This window comes from Marmota marmota, unplaced genomic scaffold, assembly GCF_001458135.2.
Source record: "Marmota marmota marmota unplaced genomic scaffold, marMar, whole genome shotgun sequence".
Taxonomy (NCBI): Eukaryota; Metazoa; Chordata; class Mammalia; order Rodentia; family Sciuridae; genus Marmota; species Marmota marmota.
The window spans coordinates 1,753,334-1,771,840 of NW_026000229.1; the positions used below are offsets into that span (position 1 = coordinate 1,753,334).

Below are 18,507 nucleotides of genomic sequence, written 5' to 3' on the forward strand. Positions count from 1 at the left end.
AATGCAATGAATGCATGAAACATTATGAACACATCTAGACAGAGGCAGGTACAGGCCAGGGTTACAATTGTGTCATTGTCTGTCATGTTTGGCAGTGTTGTAGCAGGGGACAAGGGCCCTGCTGATCTGTTTCCATTCTCCACTCTACCTGCAGGGGTGACTACTGTGCTCACCATGACGACACTCAGCATCAGTGCTCGGAACTCCCTGCCCAAAGTGGCCTATGCCACTGCCATGGACTGGTTCATTGCTGTGTGCTACGCATTCGTCTTCTCTGCGCTGATTGAGTTTGCCACAGTCAACTACTTTACAAAGAGAGGCTGGGCCTGGGATGGCAAAAAAGCCTTGGAAGCAGCCAAGATCAAGGTACTGGCTTTAATTTCTTCCTTTTCCTTTCTTTCAGGTTCCCTTGACCAAGAAAGCATACCTGAATCTGTGTCTAAATAAGAGATGAGAAATTTCTCCTTCTTGCTTCTTCTTCAACCTCAGAATGATTCCTTCCCTTATATTCAAGTCCCTTACAAATTCTTTTTTTTTAAACAGCAGATCACTTTTCTAATATATTTCAAATCACCAATTTTAATCAGTCAAAATTGTTGTTAGCTAAATGGTTTGGACTTGTTTATATTCATGCCTAATTTTGCAAAAATAACTTCTACCTCTTCAGGTATGACTTGTCCAGATTTTAATTGATTCATTTTCCTGCTTGTTATTTTGCCACTTCCCCATGCAGTGTTTCTTCTTTGGGGTGGCATTCAAACCAGAGAGAGGGCACACAGCCTAATGGGAACATCCATCAGTCAATCATGCCTAGTACCACTGAATAAATGATTTGGCTCACTTAAAACATGCATTGTGAAAAGTATTCCTCTGTTCAAAACAACTAATCATCAAGTATTTAACAGGTGACTTGTGCCCAAATTTAAGGAACATTTGAAGGAAAAAGAGTTACACAAGAATCTAAGCTGAATCATTTCCTTTGGGAGATGAGAGTATGGTACATGGATAGAAAATTAAACAGCACATGATAAACTGCTAATTATATCATGCAGCACAGAACAAATAAATCCTTTGTACCAAGAGAAGAGGTCAGAGTCATTGGGGAAGACTTAGAAATAAGCTTCTATCTTTCCTTTGGAAAATCTGCTTGAAAGGAGTCCCAGAAGGCATTATAGAAGACTCGAGTTATATGTCCTGACTTCCCTACCATGCACTACAAATTAGTAACTGCCAGCCCAGGACACTGGTTCCATTGAGGGCACTCATTGCTGACCCATCCACAGCCCGGTATGCTCTTGGAGTTGACACATTTCCTTTCCCAAGGAAACTCAAAAGGTCTGACTTGACTTTACCCATCTGACTCTCTCATTTTCAAGGCCAAGTGTGCACTCCTGTGCTCCATTGTCACTCATAGAAGTGCCACTTCCAAGTTCAACTCACTCTGTTGGAAGAAGACTAGGCAGAACTTGCCTTGTCACAGAAGAGGGGAAGGAAAGGCCTGAGTAGGAGAGTATGGTACATGGATAGAAAATTAAACAGCATATGATAAACTGCTAATTATATCATGCACATAACAAATAAATCTGTTGTGTATGCACAAGGTCTATTTTAACAGTCTCTGTACTTTTAAGTAGTATTTTATGTGAGTAGGCAAATGGTGGGCTTCCTTCTCCCTGCTTGCTGCCTGTGTGTGTGCCTACCCCAGTGTCGGATGTTTCTACCACATAGAACCTGTTTGGTGGGTGTGTCAGAGGGTTACAAGGAACAGGGATGATCTGACTGCAGTGGACAATGGGTAGGGAGCTAGGAAAACATTTGGAAAGAGACGGGGTGTTCTCAGATTGTGAAGGTTCTTGACCAAACCATTTGAACTTGATCCTACAGATGAAGGGGAACCAAAGAGGATATTTAATGGGGGAAGGAACAAGAAAGGAGTCTGAGGAAAAGATGCTTCCTGCACCTAGGTCTGGGTTGCTGGAAGGTAAATGCTTACCAACTTACTGGGTCTTCCATGCTGCACGGTAACAGAGTGAAGATGGCTAAGTCAGAAGTAGAAGAGCTATCAAGAAACCAATGCATTACTTGAAGTTGTCTGGTCCATGATTGTGAGTCTAGTAGGAAAGTAAAGCCCAGGGTGAATGGAGAGACCTGAAATGTTGTTGAATGTTGTCAACAGCGTCACCATTACTATCATTTGACACATTCACACTCAGCCAGCCTACTGTTCTAGATCTGAATGGAGACCTGGAAGAAGGAGGGGGGTTCGAGAATAACCAACTAGCCTCCATCAGTCTTGTAGAATGTTGAGATGAGGTGTTTTCCCCAGAAGACCACAGTACTGGGATTCCAGCCTTCCTTCCAGTAGGGCTTTGTGCAGTGAAATCATCAGATTTTGGGGGAGGCCCATGACTGAGTAAGCCTAGTGCTTATCTACTTGTGCAAACTGCCCTTAGACATATAAGAGATGTGAAAATAGACTGTGTTCACCACTGTCCCATGCTGGGATCTACAGGAGCAAACACCAGATCAGGGTTTAGGTGCAAAGTAGTTTTCAGGGGTGAGGACCTGAGAAAGCACAGAGGAGGAAGTGAGATTCAGCAGAAGACATTCCCCTGGGTGATGCAGGCCCAGCAAAGCCTAGGATAACTGGGAAGCTCTGGAGGAAACATTTGGCCAGGACTTAGTCATCACAGGTATCTGATTCCTCAAGAACGATGTGACTCAGACAGGCAGCTTCTGCAGCTAAGGTGTTTCCTGAAAGAAATAACACTGACCATAGCTGTCCAGCAACCTCTTTCTGGAAGGGGATTCTGGAACACATCTCCATGTCCACCATAACAATCTAGACTCTCTTGAGTCTTGAGTAGTTGCTCCTTCCTGATGCTAATGCTTCATAATCAAAAACACACATTATCATGATGTGCCTTTAACTTTCTGAATCCATGGGTTTTGTATGATATCCTTGGACTCAAACATTATAGATTTAAAATATTTGAGGAAAAAAAATGTTTGCATTGAACATGTGTGGACTGTTTTCTTGTCATTATTCCCTAAACTACTGTAAAGAAACTATTTACATAGCATTTACATTGCTTTAGGTATTATAAGTTAACTAGAGATGTTTTGAAGTATATGTGAGGTTGTTCCTAGGTTATAGGCAGATACTAAGCCATTTTATATAAGGGACTTGAGTATCCTTGGATTTTGATTTCTGTGGGATGATGAGACGGATCTTGGAACTAATCCCTTCATAATACTGAGGGACCACTGTATCTCCTCAAGTGCCTCTTTCTCTGGTTATACCCAGAGATGGAACCATCCAAAGCAGTAAGGCAAGGTTATTGATTCCTTCTGGCAGACTGGTATGGTGCTCAGATGATAGTGCATGTTTGTACACAGCCAGTTTCTGATGTGTGGCCCCCTCCCTCCCACTCCCTCCTTACAGCTGCACCTGGCCCAGCATTTGCTCTTCTTGCTTACACTTACTCCCTCCTTTCTTATCCTCTTAGCCTGTATCTTTCCCCTATTTTTAATGGATTATATATTTCCATTCACTTTCTATCCTGTTTTACAGATTTAATTTAATGAGATTACATTATTTTGGTAATTAAACTACCTATTCTCCAACATTTTATTATGCATAGTTTAAAACATACAGATGTTTAAAAATATTTACAAAGAACACCTGTCCACTATTAATATTTTACTATGTTTATGTCATCACCATCTGTCTTCTCTCTCTCCGTCCATCCTTCGTCCATCTATCAATCCATCTTATATGTTGATGCATTTCAAAATGAATTTCAGATGACAGTACACTTTTAAAGAAATACATCATTATGTAGATCATTAACTAGAATTCAATGTTGGTTTGTTGTTTTATTGTTTTTGAAGTAAAAGTCATATGGCATTAAAGACAATATTATTAAGATTACCTTTGCTGAATTTTGGCAAACTCATACACCCCTGTGCTCCAGAGCTATATCAAGGTACAGAACATCATCAGCTTCCAGAAAGTTCACTATGCCTCTTAGCAGGAAGCCCCTGTTCCCACCTCTCCAAAAGTAATCACTATCCTGATTTTTTCCTCCATTAATGATCTTACTTGCTCTAGAATTTTAAACCCAAGAAAAATGAAACATGCTATAAGCTCAGTTAAATGTCACATAGATTGATGTGGTATTGTTAAAAGTAAAATAGGAGAAATGTCAGGAAGTAAGGCTGGGGGAGAAGAGATGGGCAGGAAGAGCCTTGTGTGTACCATAGGGCTTTTTCCTATGTGTGGTGGCACCACAGTGAAGGTGGGGTGGAGAGTGGATTTCCATTTTAGAGAAATCAATCACCAGGTAACATCAAGGAGGTTGGATTCGAAAGAGGCAAAATTGCCCCAAATATGGAAAATAGTTTAAAAAATAATGCAGGCCTAAAATAGTGTGGCAATATGCAGTAGAGGTAAATAGTAGGAATCATTTAAAGGAAATATTTGAAGACCAGTTGGGGTGACTGGATGGGGAAGGTGAGGGAAGAATCTGGAGTGTATAAACTCTAGCTTGAATGATGTCATTACCTGAGGCAGAAGACAAAGGAGAAGTAATAGGTTAGCTGTGGTAGGAGGAGAAGGAAAATTTCTATTTCAGTTATGGAGAAGTAGACTTTAAAGTACCTGACTCCTTGTTCAGCCCTGCTTGGATATATAAATCTAAAGCAAAGACAAAGGCCAGAGGCAGATACAAACCAAGGAGGGAAGAGTGTGGGTGATAAGTTCACAAGCCAACTGTAGGGAGCTGGGAGCAACTGCCTTCCAGGGTCGACATCTTTCCCTTCACACCTCCTTCCATACTTCTCTTACCTCTGACAATTCCTTCTCCAAATACTCTGCAGGCTTCTCTTCTTCCTCCCATAAAATGTGTTTTTTCCCAGGGTCCCCTCCTATGCATCCATCAAATCTTTATCTCCAGCTCAGAATTCTTATATGTCTCCAACCACTTTCTAAGAGAGACAAGGTAGTCAGTGGTGTGGATTGATTGTCCAGGGACCCCATGAAAAGTTTGTATCTTGTTGTCTTATTTACTTATATTTAAGACTGGCACTTATATTGAATCCAGCTGCGACTACCTCTCATTTCTCTAAAAATGTCAAATTTGGTCAGAATTCAGACTAGTCAATATGTATTAATATGTTCCCCCATCTCCCATCCTACTGTGATCCTTATAAACCTTTTTCAAGGATGTTAACTCCAAAAAAAATTGAAACATGCTAGCAAAAAATATGTCACAGAATGTTCACAGCTGCTGAATCTATATTAGTAAAGATCAGAAACTTTCTAGGTATCCATCCATAAGAAACAAACAGTGGTATATTCATACAAAGAAATGCCCTTCAACCATCAAAGAAATAAATTACTGAAATAAGCAACAACATGAATGATTCTCAGAAGCACTGTATTGAGTGAAAGACATCTTACCCTAAAGGGTAAAGATTTCATAATGATTCTTAAGCACCCATTCTCTAGAGCTCTCCTATTGATTCCTTTATAACCACACACATTCATCTGACTGATGCACCTAAAGGTAAAGAAATGATGATTAATTTCTGGTGTAAGAGAAGTCTTCAGTTTATGCTAGGTTTCTAAAAAATGTCCAACATTAAAATCAGTACTGACTCTTGCTCATGACATGTTCCCTGGGTGGTGGTTCTTTGGGTTTTTAGACTTAGAATTCCAAGGAGGCTTGCTGTCTATCAGGGATGAACTGATATTTCTTTATCTTTTGAAAGGTATACCTTTAGACCTTCAAAGTGAGCGGACAATTGCCTGCTAATGACATATCCTTACATTTTTATTATGTTTTGCAGAAAAAGGAACGTGAACTCATACTAAATAAGTCAACAAATGCTTTTACTACTGGGAAGATGACCCACCCACCAAACATCCCAAAAGAACAAACCCCAGCTGGGACCTCAAATGCATCTTCAGTCTCTGTAAAACCTTCTGAAGAGAAGACTTCTGAAAGCAAAAAGACTTACAACAGCATCAGCAAGATTGATAAAATGTCCCGAATTGTATTCCCAGTCTTGTTTGGCACTTTCAACCTGGTTTACTGGGCGACATATTTGAATAGGGAGCCTGTGATTAAAGGAGCTGCCTCTCCAAAGTAAGCCACCACATTCCCAGACACCAAGGAAGCCATACTTCCAGCAAAATGGTACAAGGGAGAGGATGAGCTAAGAGGACTCTCCATATTTGGGCACTTTCAGGAAACTTTTGCATGTTTAATAATATGTACAAATAATATTGCCTTGATGTTTCTATATGTAACTTCAGATGTTTTGAAGATGTCTCATTGGTAAATAAAGCAAACAACTTTCTAGAAAAACAGAAGGCAATGACTCTGACACTCAGATGCTCAGTAACTCAACATCGATAGTTTACAACAAGATAAGTATATTTTTAACTGTTCCAAGTGTTACCTAACAATGTTTTTTATACTTCGAATGTCATTTCATACAAGTTTTCCCAACAGATAAATATTTTAGGAAATGCTCCATGATTAATACTTGACCAACTATTGCAAGAGACAAAGATCACAGAGAGCACATTTTTCATTAAAAGGGAAACAGTGGACATTTATGTCCAAAAATCAATTGCCTTTGATAATTCTTACTATTCTGAAATTTGAAAAAAGTACTGCATGATCTGACATTACGAAATAGAATAGGCAAACATTTATGCAGAGAAATTTAATAACAGAAACATATAGTATACTAGATTAGCCTACCAAATATTTCCCCAAGGAAAATTTCTAAGCAGTTAGGCTTAAAAATTCTTTTTTTTTTCCCGTGGATGGGGAGGGAAGAAATTTATTTCCCACTCCACTTTAACCCCTCCACTAACTGAACAATGACCAAGAAAGAAAAGGAGATATTAAAACAAAAAGAGGTTTGATGACATTCTTGGCCTTGACCTACATGTTCACAGTCTCCAGAACATTGACCACCTCCCGCTGCCATCAGCGTGTAGTGCTTCAGTGGTGAGAAATTGTAACTGAGTTATTTTCCATTTTACTTCCTTGTATGTATTTCATGATTGACTTACTGCTGTTAGCTTTTGTATATGAATCTTCAATGTTCATTAAAAAACAATAAATGAACTGATCTTTTGGGCATACATCATTTTTTTTAAAAAAGAAGCTCACATTTAAGTGAACTCATTTCCTTAAAACAACATACAAGAAACCTATCATGAAATTACTTAGGGAAAAAAAATAAAAGAAACTAAAACTTACCACTACCCCCTGCTCCAACCTAATTCTGTGGAGTAGGACTTGGAGAGAAAACTTGATTAGACCATAGTGTGGGCACACAGGTACAGCCAGATAGTCTCTCCTGTTACATCTCAGTGATGCAGTGCCCCTTAGGCCTCTACTTGATGCAGTCTTCCTGCAGCGTGTTTCCATTGTGTTTTCTGTGGGTCTAGTGACTGCTGGTCTTAGCTCTGCACTTTCCTTTAGCAGTCTGTGAACACTCAGCAGAGTACTACAATTGGACCTTCTCCTTACTGTGTGAATAAGTATCAACAGGCATGCCCCTTCCATGGCTCACTTGGAATTCCAGATTCATAAAAATGGAGTTATGACTACTAACCAACAATATAAAAGCAGGCCTGTCTAAATGGATCACATGCCCTGGTTCTTTAAATATGCAAATATTCCATCACCTCATGGATAACTGGTTTTAGGATTTCACAAATAATATGGTAAAGTACTCCCATAAAAAGCATTTCCCTATTACAAGTGATGATTTTTTTACAATAGTGTGTGTGCTTTCTATTACATTACAACATGAAAGTCACAAAAACAGCAAACCTGAAGCTCAATATACAGTTCCTGTTTTCATTTTTCATTGTTATATTTCTCTTATATGTTCTTTAACTGCAGTTTTGTACTGCAGTTTGGAGAAAAAGATACTGTAAGTTACAACCAAATGTATATCTTGACTATTTCAGTCCTGATGGGATGTGATGTCTTCCTTATCAAGTTGTAGTGATTTTTTTTACATGTTCTAACTTTTATTACAGAAAACCCTTGCTGAGCTTCAGTTTAGAAATATGCTTACTGTATTACATGCTGCTGAAAACTTAAACTGTTAAATATTTAGTGAAAAAAAAGAGCACATTCCTTTTCAGATCTCTGATTTTGTATTGTAGATATTTCAGGGTTTGTTATTTTTAATTAGAACATAATAAAGAATAAGCTTGGGAGAAATGATAACAGGGAAAGAAATAAAATCTTCAGAAAGTAATTATAAATTATAATGCCCTATTTTTAGAATGAAGGTATTCAAACATCCCTTTTGATATCGCCTCAAATAGAAGATATCAAGTCCATAATCAGAATTAATTCTGTACTTTCTTAGAAATCGACAGGTCCATCTCAGGAAAACCTTGGATAAACTTGTTCTGGTTTGCATTCAATAATTGGGTTTAAATGCTTTGGAGAAACTAAAATAGTACTGAAAATGCTCTCTGTCAAAGATTGGTAGGGATATTATAAATCTTCTCATCTATTTGTCATGTTAATGCCTTAGATATAGTGCTGAGTGCTGTATGTCTCTCATGGGACATGTTATGTGAAGTAGGTTCATTAAATGGGAAATCTCTGCTTTATAAATTTGGGATACTGTAACCCAAGGAGGAAAATGAATGGGCTCAAAATTGTATCAGAAATTAGGAAAAAAATGGAGGTCTCAATTCCACTTCTGAGTTCCTAAGTCTCGGTTCATAACACCATGCAATTGCTTCTACAATGTTGCTGGTGTAGAGCAAAATTGTAACCTAAAATGAAAAATCTTGCTTCAAGACCTGTTTGAAAACTCTATTAAGAGAGTGGTAGCATCTTGGAGGCACACTCCTATAAATCCCAGATTCCTGGGAGGCTGAGGTAGAAAGAGCATAAGTTTGAGGCCAGAATGAATATCTTAATGAGATCCTTGTTTCAAAAATTAAAATGGGCTGGAGCTAAGTGTACAAGAACCTGAATTCAATCCCCGGTACTACATTAAAAAAATGCCCCAAAGAATTTCTTTTAATACTGAAAACATGATGTTTAAATCTGTCCTTTCTTGTATACAATTTGTGTTACTGTGATCTTAGAAACAGGTCTTAATGGAATGGACATAAGTTTGGGTAACATTCCCCTACCCATCAGAGAGGGGGCGTGGGGGAAATGCACTGACTGAAGCCAAGTATTTTGATGAGATTGCTCCTTCCAGAGAACTGATATGAATGATTATGGTGGTTGAGTCAGGAATGATCTACCTCAAGTAGAAACCATAACTAACCATGACACTGAGTCTTTAATCAACATTAGCCTTCATTGTAAGACCTAGCTTCACGTTAAAAAGAACCATTTCCTTGGAAAATTGGAAATGGCACAGTTTACTCTGTGAAAACAGTGTTTAAAAATTAGTCTTAATGTCTTTTTTTACAATATTAGCACATCTGGGACAATCAATGCCCTGAGCAAACATGGTGAGTATTTGAATATGAATTACTCTGATCACAGCAATTACTTACCAGGTTGGCAGGGATGAAAGGGAGAACTTTTGAAGTGTGCAAAAAGGTTGATTTCATCAAAGATTTGCATGATTATCTGTTTGTCGTTGTCGTTTTCAATAGTCTTATCAACCCTCAACTCAAAGGCTCTATATAGCCTATTTTGAAATAAGCATGGGATCTTTATGGAAATTCAAAAGATATTTTCTGGGCTGGGGAGGTAGCTTAGTGGTAGAATGCTTGCCTAGCATGTTCAAGGCACTGGTTATGATCCCCAGAACCACACACAAAAAAAATTCTCTTCACAATTTCTGTAATAAAAATTCTGAAGACATACTCAGAAAAAAAATCTGTGAAGAAATAGGATTACATAGCTCTTCTGCATTCAAATTGAAAAGCAAAACCAAGTATCAAACAGTATATATTGCAAAGTGATATCTTAGAAAGGAAAATCTGTAATGAGTTCTAACTGACCTCATACAGAATATATTATTTCTACTTTCTTCATGTTGTTTCCACCATCTCTCTAGCATCTCAGTGTTAAGTGTTCAGTGAAGATGGACTGACTGAAGGAATGAATACTGGAAAGTGGGTAGACTTGAGTTGGTGAAACCCCTTCAGGTAGGGATTTCAATAGTGGTCATATCCTATCCAAGGAAAATTTTTTCTTACGAGTTACAAAATGAAAATTTCATATATCTTATAAACTTAACTATCATTGACCTAACAATTCTGGCAATGCAATACCATGTGGTGACAACTGTCTGGATTTGAGTAATGGTGTGATCCTTTATGTGGGGGTGGCCATGTAAATTTATTATCTAGATGTGAGACTTTTGTAATTGTGAACTGAGGTTCTTAGTAGTCCTCTCCTTGTCAAAAGTTTTAAAAACTGGAAAAATAATCCAAAACAGTCATTTCAGAACTCTTAAAGTATAACAAATAACATACAACAAATTATAAAATTATAAATGTAAAATTATAATTCTGAATTTTAAGTGTTTGATGAAAATAACTATCAAACTATTTTACTCCCATCTCCTGACCTTGATATGGTACCATGAAGACCAGCAATCTTGCTGCCACCAGAGGGAGCTGATTTAATTTGGAATTCTATAAAAAGTTTCATTCCCAGAGACTTGCCACTATTTGACATGACTTGGAGCTCTATGGAATTATCTTATTCCCAAGGCATTGTTGAGTACAACAGCAATCAGCATCAATTAGAGGAGGTTGATGATGCAGCTTCCCAAGGCAGTGATATAAGTTGGGGCAAAAAAGAAGTCAACCATAATGGTAAAAGAAATATCTAGGGGGCTGGGGATGTGGCTCAAGCAGTAGTGTGCTGGCCTGGCATGCGTGCGGCTGGTGTTCGATCCTCAGCACCACATACAAACAAAGATGTCGTGTCCGCCAAAAACTAAAAAACAAATATTAAAAATTCTCTCTCTCTCTCTCAAAAAAAAAAAAAAAGAAAGAAAAAGGAAAGAAAAGAAATATCTAGGGAATCAGATCTAGTCCATAGGGGCTATCAAAACCTCTGACATGCTCCCAAGAATCTGCAAGCCTGTGTGCATGTACACTGATATTTGTACAGTCAATAAAGTGTCCAAAAAAGTGCTGATTATCTGAACTTTGAAGATATGCTACAAACCACATACTGATTCTCATAATGAAGTGTGAGAAACTTGCTAACATAAAGCACTCAAGGAAATACTGTGTCTAATCATTTGCCGAACCTTAATTTTTTATATTAAGCTGACATGAAGTGAAGGTAATCTGTACAAATCCAGAACTAAAAATAAAAATGAGAGTTAAAATTTTAAAATACCTCAATACAGTGAATGAAAATACTATAGAATGGGTCCAGGAAAGTTATTAGAAAAAATAAGAAACAAGCCCTATGAAAATACAGAAAAAAAAAAAAAACGGAAGGAAGGAGGAAAATTAGAGGAGATCAGCAATAAATTTTCAGGGGGAGAATGATTAGATTTTGAATCTCTTAAGATGTATGTGTAGTGTGTCCAGTTTACAGAAAATATTAGGAAACAGGAAAAGAAATAGATAAGTGTGACCTGTATGTGGAAATAAAACAATCAAAGGAAACTGGCCCTTTTGGTGTTGAGATGTTGGATTCAACATGTATATTTAATCAGTTATCATGGATACATTCAAAGAAGTAAAAGAAACTATGTTTAAAGTAGTAAAGAAAAGTACAATGACAATGTATTAGCAAATGGAGAGAAGAGATCAAAATCAGTTTTAAAAAGCACCCAATAGAAATTCTGAGGTTAGAAAGTATAATAACTAAAATGAAAAATTGACTAGAGAGTCTCAGATTTGAGCAGGGAGAATAAAGAGGTAGCAAACTTAAAATTAAGTCGATAGGTATTACTCAGTCTGAGGAACAGAAATTAAAGAAGAATGGAAAAATAAATCAACAGCATAAAAGACTGATGTAACACTATCATATAAACCAGCAGTATATTTAGAGTCCTAGAAGACAAGAAAAGAGATAAAGGGAAATAAAACTTTAAATAAAAATAAGGCCAAAAAGTAGAAAATCATAGATAAAGAAAATAAAAGACCTTTAGAAAATGAGTAGCAAAATGGCTGTTATAAACTCAACCACATAAATGACAAAGGTTGTTACATTGAATTAAAAAAGGGGGGCTGGGGATGTGGCTCAAGCGGTAGCACGCTCTCCTGGCATGCACGGGGCACTGGGTTCGATCCTCAGCACCACATAGAAATAAAATAAAAGATGTTGTGTCCACCTAAAACTGAAAAATAAGTATTAAAAAAATTCTCTCTCTCTCTCTCCCCACCTCTCTCTCTCAAAAAAAAGGGGTGGGGGGAGAATTAACTATCTGTTTGCTGTTAATAAGAGACACATTTTTAACTTCAAAGACATGAATAGGTTTAGGTTGAAAGACTAAAAAGATATACCATGAAGACAGTAACCCCAAGAGTTCTAGAATGATTACATCAATATAAGAAAAAAATAACTTTAGTACACAAAAATACTACTAGAGACAAAGAGGGACATTTAAAAATGATTAAACCGTTCATATATCTGAAAACATAACAATTAAAAACAGATATGCAGACCCAAGATCTCAATGCTGCTCCTACTTGCAGAGAGATCACCAGGAATATGCTCATGAAGACAAAGGTGCCAAAACCCATTCACTGGAGAAAAGATAGCCTATTCAACAAATAGTGCTGGCAAAACTGGAAATACACATGTAGCAAAATAAAATTAAATCTCTCTCACCCTGCTTAAAAATCAACTCAAAGTGGATAAAAGACTTAGGTCAGAGATTACATATATTTACTATCTTTCCTATCCCCACATCCTCATACCTCCCCTCCCACCACTTCCCTCTACCTCATCTGAGGTAATGCTATTCTTCCCTAGTGCCCCCCTCCCTGCACCTTATTGTGAATTAGCATCCACATATTAGAGAAAACATTCAGCTTTTGGTTTTGTGGGATTGGCTTATTTCACTTATCATGATATTCTCCAACTCCAACCATTTACTGGCAAATGCCATATTTCATTCTTCTTTAAAGCTGAGTAATACTCCATCAAGTATATATACCACATTTTCTTCACCATTCATCTATTGAGGGACACCTAGGTTGATTCCATAGTCTAGTTATTGTGAACTGAGCTGCTATAAACATCAATGTGGCTGCATCACTATAGTATGCTGATTTTTAAGTCCTTTGGGTATAAACCAAGGAGTGGGATAGCTGGGTCAAAGGGTGGTTCCATTCCCAATTTTCTGAGGAATCTCCATACTGCTTTCTATAGTGATTGCACCAATTTGCAGTCCCACCAGCAATGTATGAGTGTACCTTTTTCACCACATGCTCGCCAACATTTATTGTTGTTTTTATTCTTGATGATTACCATTCTAACAGGAGTGAGATGAAATCAGAGTAGTTTTGATTTACATTTCTCTAATTGCTAGAGATGTTGAACACTTTTTCATATATTTGTTGATCAACTGTATTTCTTCTTTTGTGAAGTGTCTGTTCAACTCCTTAGCCCATTTATTGATTGGGTTATTTGTTTTCTTCTTTTTATTTTTTTGGTGTTAAGTTTTTTTGAGTTCTTTAGATATCCTAGAGTTTAATGCTTTATCAAAGGTACATGTGATCAAGATTTTCTCCCAATCTGTAGGCTCTCTCCTCATGTGAACCCATTCTTCTTCCTGATTCCTGGGCATTGTCTGTGAGAGGAAGCACAGTCTGTTTTGTGACCCCCCTAACTTGCTGCTAGAATTAATAGCACACTCCATATGTGTGATAATTCATGCTTTTATATTCACCGGGAGCAAAACTAGAGAAGCAGAACCAGTAGGAGACATATGGATATAGACGATGGATACAGATATGTAATTGCTTCCCTAATGTGAGGGCTGGCTAAGCAAGTCCAAAGCCTGTCATCAGGGAAGTCATCAGGAAGAAATGATCAGGAGCTGGCTGGAACACACATTCTCTCTCGCCTCATTCTTGCTTTTAAGTCTTTCCAATTGATTAAATTAGGTCTACTGAGGATAATCTTTCCAATTTAAAGTCACCAGATCAGAGACCTTAATTATGTCTGCAAAAATCCCTTCATGACACCATCTAGATCAGTGTTTGATGGAATAATTGCGGACTGTAGCCTAGCCATTTGACATATAAAAATGCCATTATAGTTCACCCCTTGTCAATGTGACACCATACATATCTCCTTAAACTATACTTTGTCTCCAAATAAAGACCATAACAAAATAATATTTCTACTTAACATGATGCAACTAACCTAAATACAACAAAAAATATGCTAACATTTCCCCCCATTCTGGGAATGCAGATTTGGGGTAATATGCGTTCTTATACCTTGCTGTCTTGTAACTTAAAGAGTGAGATGTAAAATGACTATCATCAGCACATTTTATATCAGAGGATAGTAGAGGGAAGAAAACAAAAATACTTTTATATATACACAAACATGCTTATACTAAAATAAAGAGCAAACATTTATAATTATTCAGTTCTCACGTCTGAAACTGGCCATGTGGTTGCAGCTGATATGTTTAAGGACCTTCTTCCACTAATCATTTCATATTGACTCATCAAGAATTTCAACTGCTTATGGTTCTTTGCCTAATGGGATGACCCAAAGGCCTGTTCCTGAAAGGCACTGGTTATGAGCTGTCCAGCCTGAATTGGATTGCTAGAGTCTTCCATTGGCTTTAATTGGAGGACACAGTACACTAAGAGAGGCCCAAGGCATCTCATGTCTGCCAGATATATTTTTTCCTTACTTCCACTGGGTAATAGCCCAGATTTCCCTTGCTAGTCAGAATTGAACACTTCAGTCATTATATCAATTGCTGTCTTTTGCCTATTGACTCAGAGCATGAGGATCCCTAATGACTGGACAGTCAGTTACTTCAAGGGAACACAATTGGAATATTACTGACAAGGTGATCTGGGGGAAAGGTGGTAGATAGATCTCTCACTGTGTGCACAGAATGTGAAGATACAGCACGCACACACACACACACACACACACACACACACATACACACGCACACATCCCTTGTAGGTGTTCACCAGCAGATGGTCTAACAGGGGAGAATATTAATGATTAGGCAGATAGACTACTCATTCTATGGCTACCACTCAGCCTGTTTCTCCAACTACCACTGTCATTGCCCATTTGGCTTATGAACAAAGTGTCCATAGTCGAAGGCATGGAAGTCATACAGGGGCTCAGCAATAAGGACTTTCATTTACTAACATCAGCCTGACTATAGACACTGCAGAGTTCTCAACATGCCAGTAGCATAGACCAACACAGAGGCCTAGATATGGCATTTCAGGATGATCAGCCAGCTACTTGGTAGCAAGTTGATTACAATGAACTCTTTCTATCTTGGAAGGGGCAGCACTCAGTTCTTCCTGGGGTAGAACCTCTGGTTATAAAGTTGCCTTCCCTGTCCATAATGCTTCTGCCATAGCCACTTTTCTCTGCACCAGGGAATAACTCATCCAATGCCACAGTATTCCACATAGTGTTGCCTCTGATCAAGCAGCTCACTTCACAATAGATGAGGTATGGCAGTGGGTCCCTTCTTTATGGAATTTGCTGTACTTACTATATATTTACTTTACTGTATTTACTTGCTATGTTCCTCATCTCCCCAGAACAGCTGGCTTGATAGGATGGTAGAATGACCTTTGAAATCTCAGTTTGGTATGAGCTAGGGGAATATACCTGGTAAAATCATGCTTACCATCCCCTTGACTTTAGACTGTCTCGGTTTAAGATTTAGAGTTGGAGCATACTAGAAGCATATTCATATAAACATGTATCAATATAAATGAAAAATGCAACAATAACCAAAACACCTGAATTCCCTTTCAAAAGGCTTTATGGAACAACAACAAAAATATCAAAAGAAAGAACAAGGTAAATGAAGTTTAAAGTAGAATTTAATTATATAGAATATACAAAAACAATGGATGTAATTAATGAATCAAAACTCTGGTGATCAATAAAATGTTCACTTAATCAGGGAAAAGGAGAGTATGTGAAATATATGATACTATTAATTCATAGGAAAAAGAAGTCATGGGAAACAATGTAGCACATCAGCACTCAAAAACTTTGGAATGTCGATGAAATGGACAATTTCTTGGGAAAATATACTTTAATACTGAAGTTGACCCAATTAGGCACAGAATGGCTAAGGAGTCCGTTTTCCATAGGAGAAAATTATTAAGAAACTTATACACACACAAAGTTCAGATGCCTTGAGAGGAATCATACCACACATATAAAGATCATTATGGGAAGCCATCTGAGAAATACATGAGGATCTTCTCTCACGGTAGTTAGGCAGAGATAGGCCTGGCATTTGGAAATTTCTGTGGCTCTCCCACAGTAATAGGTCACCCAATGCATGTGACCTTTCCCTTTGCTCTGCTAGGAAGGTTCCTCAGAGTAGCTCCAGAGATGGGCCTAATCCGTTAGGAACTGAACAACCCACCTTTAACTTTTTTAGAGAAGAACATTATATAGGATCTCTTTGATGTTTCCTGATATAAATAAAGCAGGCATGGGCTCCATTTTGTCTTGAAGTTCAATCCATCTGATCAGCTTGTCCATCCTGAGCCAGCTTTGACACTACTGTCTTGTGTCTGTGGTTTTTTTCACTGTTTTATTTCTCTTAGCCTTTATTTCTCAGCCAGCCCATTCCACAGAGGGGAACACCATTCCCACCACCCGCATGGGACGTGGGTGGGAGATCACCTAATCCTAATGCCAAATAAACTATTTCAAAACACAGAAAACTTACAATTCAATTTTATAAATATAAGAATGGTTCAACAATAGTAAATTAATAATATTCCTATGGAGAAAAATTATCTGATTATTTCCATTGATAAAAGTCTTCACAAGTTTCAACACTGATTCCTAATTTTAAATAACCTTCAAAACAGTTAATTATAGGCCTCCTCTTCTGTCACTCTGCCCACCTAGAGACCTTTCCACTATGGTTTGGAATAGGAAAAAAGAAAAAGATGCCCACTGTCTTCTCTACTCTTTATTATCATTCAGAAGGAGTAAGTCAGTTCAATTAGATAAAAGAAAACTACTACATTGGGAACAATGAAATACATCTATCCCTATCTGAAGAGAATGTGCTAGTAAATCTGGAAAACACTAGAGAATCAATGCCAAAACTATCATAAATATTAAGAAAATTCAGAAAGTGAGGAAAATATAAGAATAATATAAAATAGCAGAAATAATATAAAATAACAGAAAAACATACATGTGTAAAAAAAGTCATTGAGATATTGCATTCTCATCACAAATAATTAAGCCATTATAAGACATAAGAAAACACTACTGACAACTGAAACAAAAATATAAAAATCTTGGTCTGGGATTGTGGCTCAGTGTCAGAGCACTTGTCTAGCATGTGAGAGGCACTGGGCTTGATCCTCAGCACCGCATATCAATAAATAAATAAAAAAAATAAAGGTGTTGTGTCCATCTACAACTAAAAAAAATTTAAAAATCTTACCAATAAACTTAACAAGAAATATGAAACCCTTATGCAATACACTCATAAATAGGAAAAAATATTCCTTGTTATCTTATAGGACAATATATAAATATGTCAATTCTCCATAAGTTAATTTATCCATTTCATAGAACCCCAGAAAAGTCTTTGTTTTGGAGTTATGGAAGTTGAGAATTTTGAAAAATGAGTATGCAAACATGAAAATACTGAAAAAGAAGACTCCGCTGAGCTAACACTAGCCCAAACAGATGTGAAGACATAGCATAAAGTCTCCATAAACAAAATTGTGGCTCTAGCACATTGGTAGAGAATCAGCCAGTAAATTAGAAGGAAAATCTAAAAATCAATCCATGTATATATGAAAATGTAGTACCCGATGGTGGTGGTATTTCAAATCAGTGAGGCAAAGTCAAGGTTTCAACAGTGTGGGGGTATTTGGAAGCCATTTGGAAAATGTTAAAGTTACATTCATTTCTCACATAGAGTATGATTCAGGTGGATCAGATATACAAATGCAAAAAATAATGAAATCAGATAGGTAGCAGAATACAACATGGGTATATTTTTGATAACTTTGGGCTAAGGGAAAAGTTTCTGTTTCCAACTCAGATGCAATGAAATACAGATAAATTGGACTAGAGAAATACTTTTTTAAAATTGCATGAGGAGAAAAATATAAGCAAAACCAAAAGACTAATGACAAGTGGGAAGAAATTATTTGCAAAATATACCATAGAAAAATGCCTCCCACCTATAACATATAAAAATAAATATTCTTACAATTCAAGGATAAGACAAAAATATATCTGATAGAAAAACTGCAAAGCATGAAAAAATAATTTGCTAAAATATAAAATG

At 37.3% G+C, this 18,507-nt stretch overlaps 1 protein-coding gene across 2 annotated transcripts in view; it reads left to right on the top strand.

The window, feature by feature from the left end:
* Positions 1-7,148, top strand: part of Gabra5 (gamma-aminobutyric acid type A receptor subunit alpha5) — a 79,921-nt gene extending 72,773 nt beyond the window's left edge. The window contains exons 10-11 of one of the 2 annotated variants that reach the window (XM_048793068.1): positions 155-366; positions 1,885-2,040. In XM_048793068.1, coding sequence (XP_048649025.1) covers positions 155-366; positions 1,885-2,025 — 353 coding nt within the window. In that variant the 3' untranslated portion in view covers positions 2,026-2,040. Of the gene's footprint in view, positions 1-154; positions 367-1,884; positions 2,041-5,853 lie in introns of those variants that run through there. The other variant, XM_015480203.2, reaches the window with a different exon arrangement.
* The last annotated feature ends 11,359 nt before the right edge of the window (positions 7,149-18,507 follow it).